The 12200-nt window shown below is 40.0% G+C and overlaps 1 protein-coding gene and 1 pseudogene across 1 annotated transcript; both read left to right on the top strand.

Annotated features, from left to right (window-relative positions):
- The first annotated feature begins 617 nt into the window (after positions 1-617).
- Positions 618-2656, top strand: LOC102018824 (NACHT, LRR and PYD domains-containing protein 10). Its single transcript, XM_013512059.1, is given in 4 exon segments — positions 618-888; positions 1272-1284; positions 2103-2219; positions 2221-2656. Coding segments are annotated over 4 exon segments (501 nt in total). The 3' UTR covers positions 2321-2656.
- Positions 2320-3381, top strand: LOC106147998 (annotated as a pseudogene).
- The last annotated feature ends 8819 nt before the right edge of the window (positions 3382-12200 follow it).

Below are 12200 nucleotides of genomic sequence, written 5' to 3'. Positions count from 1 at the left end.
GAGAGAGAGAGAGAGAGAGAGAGAGAGAGAGAGCGCCACATATCTTCCTGCCTGTTTGCCAACACAGTTTTACATATCAGCTGATAAAGAGACAGACATGAATGATTAGACAAATTTCCCTCTTACCTGGTGTCTGCTCACTTTTCTTGGAACTTTACATAGATTGTGGTTTTTTTGTTTTGTTTTGTTTTTTTGTGTTTTGGAGACAGGGTCTTGCTGTGTAGTGCAGGCTGGCCTGGAATTCACTAGGTAGCCCAGGCTGGCCTTGAACTTAGGGCAATCCTCCTGCCTCAGGCTCCTGAGTGCTAGGATTACAGGTGTGTGTCACCTGTAATCTTGTTTTCTCCTGGCCTCTGCTCCACACAGCAGTTGTGGGGACAGTCAAGCCCCTGCTACAGAGATTCTGAAGCAACCAGAGAGACTACTGTTCATACTGGATGGCTTTGATGTGCTACAGAGGCCTTTTTAAGGAGAGCTGAAGAAGCGTAGCTTGAGTCCCGTGGAGAAAGCGGGATGGATGAAGGGTCTTCAGGCTGCTTTTCCCTCAGTATCAAGCATCTCCTCTCCACACCTTCTTTAGGTCACTGGTCTGAACTGGACCTTTACCTCTCACTACCATGGCCTCAGCCCTGACCCACAGTCCCAGAAAGGCATTGCTCTGGGCCTTGTGTGATCTTGAGGAGAGTGATTTCAAACTACTAAAGTTCTACTTAAAGGATGTGACCCTGGCTGTGGGCCAGTGCCATCTGGCCTGAGGGGAGCTGGAGGGCCTGAGTTGGGTGGACCTGGCATCAGGACCGATCTTCACACATAGAGCTCAGGAAGCTGTGAGAGTGGTTCTAGATCTGTTAAAGGCCTTGAACTTGTTGGAACTCATGGACCAACTCAGCCCAGTTGTCTGAGTGGTGAATGTGGTGGTGGAGAGGGGGAGGTCAGGATGGCACCAGAATCCATGTCCGTCCATCCAGTGTATTTCCACAGACTCTCATAGTTTGTAATTTATGCTTTCTTTCCCTGGGAGCCCCAAATGCCAAAGGGTCCTGGGTGGTCACCAGGTGGGGGGTCCTACAAATGCTGGGTGGAGATTCTGAGTCAAGGGCAGAGGTTTATGAGTACTTATGGAAAGACTAGCTGTGGCCATAACCCCCAGCCTCCCATCTCCAGTTTCTGTGCCAGAGAAAGGGAGAGCATAAAAGAAGGGGCTTAGAGATGGTGGCCAGCATGAGAGAAGAGGTTTTCAGTAACTAGAGGAGGTGGTATCATGTTGTGAGATCAGATCTGTCTCTAGCTACTTCCTGGAAGGAGGCTAGGCTGCTTCTCACAGGACGGTCCTCTGTGATCCAGCTCTGAAAGAGCCAGTGAGGTGGATGTGGAGCATAAATGGCCACCTGCTCCTTCTCATGGCTGTCGGGAGTGGGAGGTATCTGTTGGTGCCTGTGCTCTCCATGGGTTCTTTTACTCTTGAGAGCTCCTCTGCTGTACAGAAATGCGAGCTCACGTGGACTCAGTGTCGTGGCTCCTGCTCAGATGCTGAGTTATCTTTACTATCTGGCCTGTCCTTTAGCAACGAGAAGCTTTTGTTAGTTAACCGTCTTCCAGCTTCTCCTCCTTTTCCGCTTTCTATCCTCACCTCTTCCCATGAGGATGTTTCAGAACACTTAGTCACATGTTGTCACATACAGAGACTTTTGCACATATACGTATTGGAGGTACATTCTTGCTAATGCATGACAACATACTTCCCTGCACAACAATGCACAAGCTTCCGTCAGCACATTCCCATGAGCGCATATGGATACCAGCATGCACTTACACCCACAGAGTCCTGCACCCACAAAACATGGCGGGATAGATGTGCATATGCACACTCATACACACATGCATTTACACACGTAATAGTCCTTCCCTGTGAAGCTGGAACTATAATGTTCAGAGAGTACAAGTTAGAGGGGAGAGGAGATAAAACTAAAGTGCAGAGCCAGAATTTGATGTGTTCATTTTGCCTTTATGTTGTTTCCACATTTGTGTTTCCCTTTCTGCTTGTTTTATGGTCTCATTTTTGTTTCCCTTTTTTATTTCCATCTAAAACCCCATTTATCTGGCTCGGGTTACAGAGAAATATGCCGGGAGCATGTGTGCTGCCTAGGGGAAAGGCAAGACGAGGGAGTCAACAGCAGCTACAACCAGAGGCTCCTGTGGCCAGGCCCAGCTCAGGGAGCCAGGATCACCGACCTACTCTGACCTGGAACAGGAGCTGGACTCTCTGGTGCTGGAGGAAGTATTTGATCCCATGGAAAATCCCTCATCAACTCACCCTTAATGGTGCTGCAGGGTCTGCTGGCACCAAGAAGACAACCCTGGTCAGAAAAATGGAGCTGGACTGGACCATTTTGATACCCAGACTGGCTTGTCTGTGTTTTTTATGTGAGCTGTGGAGAAGCAACACTTCTGCTTGAGTGCAACCTGCACCAGCTCCTCTTCTGAAGTTGTGGGGACAGTCAAGCCCCTGCTACAGAGATTCTGAAGCAACCAGAGAGACTACGGCTCATACTGGATGGCTTTGATGTGCTACAGAGGCCTTTTTAAGGAGAGCTGAGAAAGCGGTGCTTGAGTCCCGTGGAGAATGTGTCGCAGCTTTTAATTAGGAGAAGTTCACTTCTCACCTGCTCCCTTCTTATCACTACCCGGCCCCAGGCTTTGTGGAATCTGACGTCCATACTGCGTGAACAGTGCCATGTCCATGTGTCAGGCTTCTGCAGAGAGGAGGGGAGAATGTATTTCAGCTTCTACTTTATGGGTAAGGAAGAAGCCAGGAATGCCTTTGACTCTACAAAAAAATGGTGTTCTCTACACAGCCTGTCAGACAGCAGGCATTTGCTGGGTGGTCTGCTCCTGGCTAAAAGGGCAGATGGAATAAGGCCAGGAATTCTCTGAGACACCCAGCAACAGCACTAACAACTTCATTGACTATATCTCCACCGTCCTGCCCACTGACGATATTGGAGGCTGCTTTGAGCTTACTTGGTACAGGCTCTTCAGGGACCTGTGCTTCTTGGAAGCTGAGGGGATCTAGCACCAGAGGGTCCTATCTGAAGGAGCTGACCTCAGGAGGCACAATTTGGATGGCTGTAGACTTGCTGCTTTCCTGAGCAGCAACGATTACCAAGAGGGACTTGACATCAAGAAGTTCTACAGCTTTTGCCACCTTAGCTGCCGGAAGTTTTTTCATGCTGTGTCCTACCTGATGAAGGATGACCAGAGCAGCTGGGAGAGGAGTCCTGTAGAGAAGTGGAAAGGCTGCTGGAGGTGAAGGAGCAGGAAGAGAATGAAGAGACTACCCTCAGTGTACTTTTTATTTGATATATGGAAAATAAAAAGAGAATTCCTTGAACTTGGGGCTTCAGAATTGCTCCTTCAGCAATGCAGGATCTGATGCATTTTAAAGAACAAGTGGATTTATAAAGCCCAATAGGATCTGGGATTTGGAATTTCCCAGTATGATACTAAAATAAAAAATCTTGCAAAGGGTGCTCAGATAAATGACATCTCATTCAAGACAAAACATTGAAATGAAAGGAAATTACATAAGGGGAAGACATTTTCTATCAAAACTAACTGGAGTAAAGGACAAGAAGAGGGGCAGAAATGTCATCCTATGGGCAAAGGTAATTAGCAAGGACACAAACTGGGGCTTACAGCAGAAAAGGCAGGTGGCCAGAAGAAGTAGTATTTAAAATAAAAGAGTGTGTGTAAGAATGGCCATCATTGAGACATCAAATAATAACATATACAGATAAGGTTTTGGGGAAGAAGAACCCTACTAAATTGACGGTGGGAATGTAAAGTAGCATAACCACTATGGAAACCAGTATGGAGATTCTGCAAAACACCAAACCAAGACATTCCATTTGATCCAGCTGTTTCCCTTCTAGGTACCTTTCTTAAAGAGTTAAAGTCATCATACTACAGTGATATGTGCATACCCATGTTTATAGCAGCACAATTCATAATAGCATAACCTTGGAAACAGCCTGTATGTCCATCAATAGATGAATAGATAAAGAAAACGTGGTATTCACCCACATGGATTACTGCTCTGCCACACAGAAAGCCATTTGTAGGAAAATGGATGTACCTTAAAACCACAATAAGTGAAATAATTCAGACCCACAAACTTAAAATCACACAGTTTCTCTTATAAATGAAGAACAAAATAAAAGAGAGTTAATAGGACGCAGGGAGGGAAACATTTCTCAAAGGGGAAGGAGATCAAGAGCTAGAGGAAGAGAGAAGTCAGGAGAAGGAAAGGAGATGAAAAAAGGAATTAAGAAGTGTTATGCGGGCTGGGGATATAGATCAGTGGCATAAGCACCTGCCTGGCAAGAGCAAAGTCCTGAGTTCAATTCCTGATACCAAAAAAAGAGGATGTGTTATGCACAGGCACTAGCTCCACACGAGGAATGTGAACATGTACTAATAAAAAATAAATGGAAAATATGTAAAAAACGTTAAAAAAAAAAGGAGTGTGGATTGTATACATGTTGTGAGATACGGGTAAATATGGAGCATACCCATGATAAAATTTGAGAGAAATATTATACTGTGGAAAATGGACTATTCCTAGCCCCACCTCATACAAGCAAGGAGGCCCCCACTGGAGGAGTAGAGCCCTCTCATAAGGGGGCAAGCAGACCCCCACCAGAAGAGTGGCACTCCTCCCCCATGGGAGCAAGTGGTGCCCCTCCCCCACACCAGGAAGAAGTCCCACCCTCATCCATGTGAGCAAGCGGTCTTCTGTGTAGAGTATCATGTCATCTGCAAATATAATAATTTGATTTCTTATATGTATTTCTTTTCTTTTTTAGCTACTCATTTACATATTTTATTTGGAAGTGTTTATAACAGTACAGTGAAACAGCTTTAGAGATAATGGATGTCATCAGTTTATTATAAAAGAGGCATGGAAATTATTTACACGATGAAAGATTGAAGAACTTGAGTGGAATGGGAAGCGTTGTGTGATGCTATTTCAACAGTGATTTACTTCACTTGACGTATTTTCCAAGAATGTCACCATCTCTAAATAAGAAATAATCCTTGTTGTCTAGATCTACTTTGGTGCCTCCATATTCTGGAAGAAGAACTTTATCTCCTTACCCCAGTAAGAATGGCTAGCATTAAGAAATCAGCCAATAACAAATGCTGGTGAGGCTATGGAGAAATAGGAACCCTTGTCCACTGCTGGTGGGAATGCAGATTGGTGAAACCAGTGTGAAAATCAGTTTGGATTCCTCACAAAACTAGGACTAGAGATCCCATTCAACCCAGCTATTCCCCCTTCTGGGTATTTTCCCAGAAGATCGAAAAACATCATATCACAGCAATATATGTGTACCTATGTTCATAGCAGCACAATTTGTAATTGCTAAAATGTGGAAGCAACCCAAATGTCCATCCACCGAGGATTGGATAAGAAAATTGTGGTACTTTTATGTAGTGAAATATTACTCAGCTATAAAGAACGATAAACTCGAGGCTTTTATAGGTAAATGGTCACAACTAGATACCATACTTATAAGGGAAATAAACCAGACCTGCATGTGCAAGCACCACATTGTCTCACTAGTGTAAAACCTGAAAGAGTTAATTTAAACTCGGAGGTATGATAGACATTGTGAAATGATAGGAAAATGCTCAAGGGTAAAGGGCAACTGGGATGTGGGAAAACAGAAGGTAAAGAAGGAGAAATTTTGTGTGTATGTATATACAGGATAGTTAACATAGTTGCTCTACTGTCTTCTATTTCTTTGCTGAAAGAAACTGCCAATGAGTCCTTGATTGATCAATATTGCATGTCTCTATCTGTTTTCATGAGAAAACACTTTGAAGATATCAATATGTAATACAACAAGCATTGTTAATTTCCTACTACTTTGTTTGTAACTCTGTATTGTGTGTACTGTTCTTTTGCTATTTTGGTAAAAGGCTGTCTGTCTGTTAATGTTTTCCTCTTTTATTTTTAAAATATTAAAAAAAGAACTTTATCTCCAACTTTCACACTAACTGGTTGGATCTCTCTGCTCTTTTCCTTAAAGCCCAATCCCAGAGCTACCATACTTGCCTGCAGTACTTTGCCTTGAGATTTTTCTGGAAGCATAATGCCTCCTTTGGTGACAGTTTTGACTGTGCTCCTTTCAACCAATACTTGGTCAAACAGCAAGAGAAACTTCCAAAATGCCTGTCTTGCCGTAGCTCCTGCCCTGTAACTCAGACTCCACTCTTGTGCCGCCTCCACCTATGTATTCCTATATTTCTTTCTTTTGCCTTATTTCTCTAGTTAACATTTCAAGGAGTATATTGAACAAAAGTGGTGAAGGTGGGCATTCTTGTCTTGTTCCTGATTTTTGAGGGAAAGCTTTCAGTTTTTCCCCATTTAATATGATCTTGGCCATTGGCTTGTAATAAATAGCTTTTATAAGGTTCAGGCAAGGTCCTTCTATGCTTATGTTATGCAGGGTTTTTACACTGAAGGGGTGTTGGATTTTGTCAAAAGCTTTTCTTGCATCTGTGATATGATCATGTGGTTTTTTCCTTATATCTGGTTTATTATATTTATTGATTTGCATGTGTTGAACCATCCTTACTTCCCTGAGTGAAATCTGCTTGATCATGATATATGATTGTTTTGGTGATGCACTGCATTCTGTTTGACAAAGTCTTGTTGAGAATTTTTGCATCTATGTTCATTAAAGATATTGGCCAGTAGTTTTCTTTTTTTGGCTGAGTCTTTGGGATCAGAGAGATGCTGGCTTCCAGAAATGAGTTTGGGAGCACTCCTCCCCTTTCAATTTCACTGAAGAATTTGAGGAGTACCGCTGATATAATGTCCTTAAAGATTTTGTAGAATTCAGCAGTCAGTTTATCAGGCCCTGGGATTTTTTTTATTTGGTAGGTTTTTATTACTGCCTCAGTTTCATTGGGATTGTTCAATTTTTTATGACTTCTTGATTTAGCTTTGGTAATTCATGTGAGTCTATGAATCCACTTCTTTGAGATTTTTCAATTTGTTGGAATAGAATTTTTTGTAGTATTTACTATGTTCTGGAATTTGATGGTATCTTGTCTTGATTTTACCTTTTTCATTTTTAATTGCATTGATATGTGTCTCTAGTCTGTATTTTGTAAGTCTTAATTTCATTCCAATCTTTATTATTAATTTCCATTTCAATCTTTATTATTTTCTTCCTTAATTTTAATTTGGGCTTGGATTGCTGTTTCTCAAGTCTCTTGAGGCTCATCATTGCGTTATTTATTTGCATTTAGTCTGTTTTGCTCATATTGACTGCAATAATCCTCTCTTTGTTTTTTTTAATTTTTATTTTATTTTTTATTTTTATTTTTTTCCGGTACCAGGAATCAAACTCATGACTTTGCACTTGCCAGGCAGGCGCTGTGCCTCTGAGCTAAACCCCAGCCCCGATAATCCTCTCTTTGAAAACTCCTTTCATTGTGTCCCACAGGTTCTAGCGTGTTGTACTGGCACGGTCATTTGCTTCCATAAATTAATTTTTTCCTTGATTTCTTCTGTGATCCATTGGATGTGGCATTCAATTTATGCTTGTTTCTTAATTTTCCCTGGTTTCTTCTATGCTTGATTTCTAGTTTCATTAAAGAATGGTGTAATAGTACACTAAGGGTGACTTCTATTCTTTTATATTTATTTAAGCAGGCTTTGTGAACTCGCATGTGATCTGTTTTGGAGAAATTTCCATGTGCTGCAGAGGAGAATATGTACTCCGTTGTAGTAGGGTAAAATACTCTGTAGATATCTATTAAGTTCATAAGTTCAAGCTTATGGCTCATTTTGACATTTCCTTATTCATATTTTGTTTAGTGGATCTATCTCTTTGTAAAAGTGGTACTGAGGTCATCCACTAGCATTGTGTTAGTGTTAATTCGATCTCTTAAGTGTAGCAGTATTTGTTTCATGATGATAGGTGTTTCAGTGTCCAGTGTCTATATATTTTACAAGTGTTATCTCTTCCTGTTGGATTAATCTCTTAACTAGTATGTGTTGACCTTCTTTGTTCCTTTTGATCTGTTTTAACTTGAAATTTACTTTTTCTGAGAGTAAAATCACTACTGTTACTTGTGTTGGGGTTTTTGTGTTTGAAATATTGTTTTCCATCCTTTGATTTTTAGTCTATGAATATCTTTTTGATTAAATATGCTTCTTGAGCACAACAGAACGTTGGATTCTATTTTAGGTCCAGTCTGACAATCTGTGTCTTTTAATTGTGGAGTTGAGGCCATGAACATTGCGAATTATTACTGAGAAGTGTTGGTTAATTACTCACGTTGCACTCTTTCTCTGTTGCTGACTCTGTTTTTTTTTTTTTTTCCTAATTTTTTATATACTCCACTTGCTTGATGTTTTCATTCCATCCAGATGTTTGGCATAATTGATTGCACTGTATCTGTCCAGGATATTCTTGAGTATTTTCCGGAATGCTAGTTTGGTATTTATAAATTTCTTGAGTTGTTCTATTTCCTGGAATACCCTTATTTCTTCATCTATTTTGAAGGAAAGTGTGGCCAGACATGTTAACATATTCCTGCTGGCTTGTACCACTGGTGGTATATGCATGACGGTCCCATTGGGCAGCTTGTACCACTTAATGGCATGTTTCCATGCTGTCTGATGGGACAGTCATACATGTACTATTGGTCATTCAACCTGGTGGGAACATAACACATTCAAATCAGAGGTACCTGACTGTGAGACATACAAATTATGGCCCTATCATGAATGTATTTATCCATTTTGGAGGTTGTTTGCTTTTCTAGTTTATTTATTTTGTTTGTTTGTTTGTTTTTCTGGTACTTGGAATCAAACTCACGGCCTTGCACTTGCCAGGCAGACACTGTGCTGCTGAGCTAAATCCCCATCCCCCGCTTTTATGGTTTAAAATACTTTAAGTTCTTCAGGTTGTTAGGTTTGTGTTGAGAAGTCTACTGTAATTCTAATGGGTTTACCTATATATTTAACTTTTGCTTTTTTCTGGTTACTTTTAAAATTCTGGTTTTTTTTATGTGAATCTGAAATTTTAATTATAATGTGTCTTGGGAAGCTTTTTTCATCATAATTGGTTGGTGTTCTGTAAGCTTTACTTACTTGTATGCTTACTTGTGTGTTTCTCATATTTGGGAAGTTTTCTATACGATTCTTGTAAACAAATCTATTATTCCATGTTTGCTATGGAATAATAGTTTCTCTCCAACTCCAGTTAGTGTTATGTTGGTCTTCTTAGTGTTGTCTAGTGGCTGTTAGATGAATTTTTATTGTTCTCTTACCTTTGTTAGGTTTCTGAGTAATTTGTTATAATTTACCATTTTGTGCTTGATTATAGAAACCCCATCATCACAATAGTTATTTCTGCAATTTATAAATTTTTAATGCAGTCTTTCTATACAGTTTTTTATATGTGGTATTTTTAGCTGATAACTATTCATGAACTCTATAACTCTGGTAAATTTGGAATAGGTTTGGTCAGCTGTTCCAATTTTGTATTTGTTTCCCTGAAATCTACATTGGTCATTTTGTATTATAATTACATAAACTTTTGTGTTGTGTGCTTTTTGAACTCACCAACTTTCTTCAACTTTTCTTTAATCAATATGTAAAGCTCCATTACCTGGAGTTTGCTTTCCTTTGCATTGGTGCCCCCTAGATCTGCCTTGGGAGAGTTGAGGGGGTCTTTGTTGTCTTGTTTTCCCATGTTCCTTGTTTTTCCCCCTTTTTCCTTTTTTGGTGCTGACAGTTGAGTTCAAGTAGGAAGAGGAGAGCTTGTAATTGATATGAGGAACCTCTCAGTAAGTAGTGCCTTCCCATGATGTATTTTCTTTGTCTATACATACTATTTACCCCTTCAGCTATTTAGTTTAAGTGATTTAGACTCTCTGTTCCTGTATTTTGAAAAAAGAATTACTTCTGATTATAACAGCATCAACAGACCTGATCATGAATTGCTTACATATGCTAGATCTTGCATTTACATTTTCATCCTTTATCAATACTCCTAGAAACCTATATTCAATTGTTATTAGCAGTTATTTTGTGATGAGGAAGGAGAAGTATAAGGAAGAGATTGAGGGACGGATAAAACAGGAGTGTAAGTCTGTGGGGGGTATGTGGGAGGGAATAGTAATAGGTGAACAAAATTAGACATGGGGTCAGATTCTATTAGGTATCTTTTAGTTGGATTGAAGGGTTACTTTTAAGGGTTTTTGAAAGATATTTGTGGGGTCACAGAGGGAAGTGTACTTTCAGACTGAGAAAAGCTACATAGTTTTTAGAACTTGTTGATATATTTGTGCCCCTGTAAAGTGGAAAATAGGCAGTCTCACAGAGACAGAGATTCTGAGAAAGAACCAAACAGACATCTTAGAAATGTTCACTAAGTCATATTAAAAACTTACTGACAGGCCTGACCAATAGCCTGGATCGAGTAAAAGGGAGAATTTCAGGGCTTGAAAACAAGCTTGATTAATCATCACACTCAGACACCAATAAAGAAAAAAATAAAAATCCAACAACTCTGAAACATGGTTCAAAGCCCAAACTTATGAATTTTTAGTGTAGGAGAGGGCAGTGATGTGTGAACTAAAGGCACTGAAAATCTATTTAGTGAACTAGTAGCAGATTTCCCAAACCTTGGGAAAGATGTCGACGTTCAAATATGGGAAACATTTAGAAACCCAAACAAGCATGACAAGAAAAGAACCTCCACGAGTCTTGTCACAGTGAAAATTCGGAGAGAGCAGAACAAGGAATGCATATTGGATGCTGTAAGTAAGAAATGCCAAGTCACTTGTAAAAGCAAACCCATCAGAAAAGCTGCAGACTTCTCTACAGAAACTCTAACAGCCAGGAAGTATGAGAGTAATGTGTTTTAAACCTGAAAGAAAATAACTACGGGGGCTGGGGATTTAGCTCAGCGGCACAGCATCTGCCTAGCAAGCGCAAGGTCTTGAGTTTGATTCCTGGTACCAGAGAAAAAGCAAAAAAGAAAATAACTACCAATGTAGATGACTGTATTCAGCAAAGCTGTCCTTTAAAAATGAAGGAAAAATACAGGCCTTTCAAGATAAACATAAGTTAAAGGAATTCATGATTGCTAAGTCAGCACTGCAGAAGGCACTTAACATACTCCTACACACAGAAGAGGAAAAGTAGATAAACAAGAATTATAAAAGAACCCAAAATGAGAAAAACAATGAAATGGCAGGCATTAGTATATATCTTTCTTTAATAACTCTTAATTTTCCCATTAAAAGACACAAACTGGCAGATGGGATTTAAAAGTAAGACCCCAATCTCCATTGCCTGCAAGAAACACAGCAAAGATATCCACAGACTAAAGGGCCAGGGAATAATATGCCAAGCAAATAAAATATGAAAGCTAACAAGAATAGCTATAGGGATATTCAACAAAGTACACTTTAAGAAAAAAATATTTAGAAGAAACAAAGGAGGCTACTACATATTGTTAACGGGAGCAATCTACCAAATCTGGTAACATGTTTAAAAGTTCATATACCATGACTAAGTTGGTTTCATTTAGGGATGCAATGAACATATGCAATCAAAAAACACAATACATCACAGAAATACAATGAAAGATAAGAGCCATGTGATCACTTCAAGTGATGCAAAAAACCTCTTACAAAATTTAGCATCCTTGTTGGGTGTGGTAGGCTTTGGGGAAGTGGCTGGATCCTGAATGTGTGATACTGGATTAGGGATTCTGAAACTCCCAACTTCCCAACACTTTCAAAATGTGTGATACTGGATTAGGGATTCTGAAACTCCCAACTTCCCAACACTTTCAAAAGCTGAGGAGAAAAATTACAAGTTCAAGCCCAGTCTAGGTGACTTAGTGAGACCCTGTCTCAAGAACAAACAAACATCCATTCATGATGGAAACCCTCAAGAAGCTAGATATTGTAAAACTATGCCTCAACAGAGTAAAAGCTATGTCTACCAAACCCATAGCAAACACCATACTGAATAAGGAAAAACTGAAACCATTTACATTAAAATCAAGAATGGTGCTGGGTGTACTGGCACCTTCCTGTAATTCTAGCACTTGGGAGGCTGAGGCAGGAGGACCGTTGCAAGTTCAAGGCCAGCCTGGACT

Source organism: Chinchilla lanigera, unplaced genomic scaffold, assembly GCF_000276665.1.
Source record: "Chinchilla lanigera isolate Chin_1 unplaced genomic scaffold, ChiLan1.0 scaffold00013, whole genome shotgun sequence".
In the NCBI taxonomy this organism is placed as follows: domain Eukaryota; kingdom Metazoa; phylum Chordata; class Mammalia; order Rodentia; family Chinchillidae; genus Chinchilla; species Chinchilla lanigera.
This window is presented reverse-complemented; position numbering and strand designations above follow the sequence as displayed.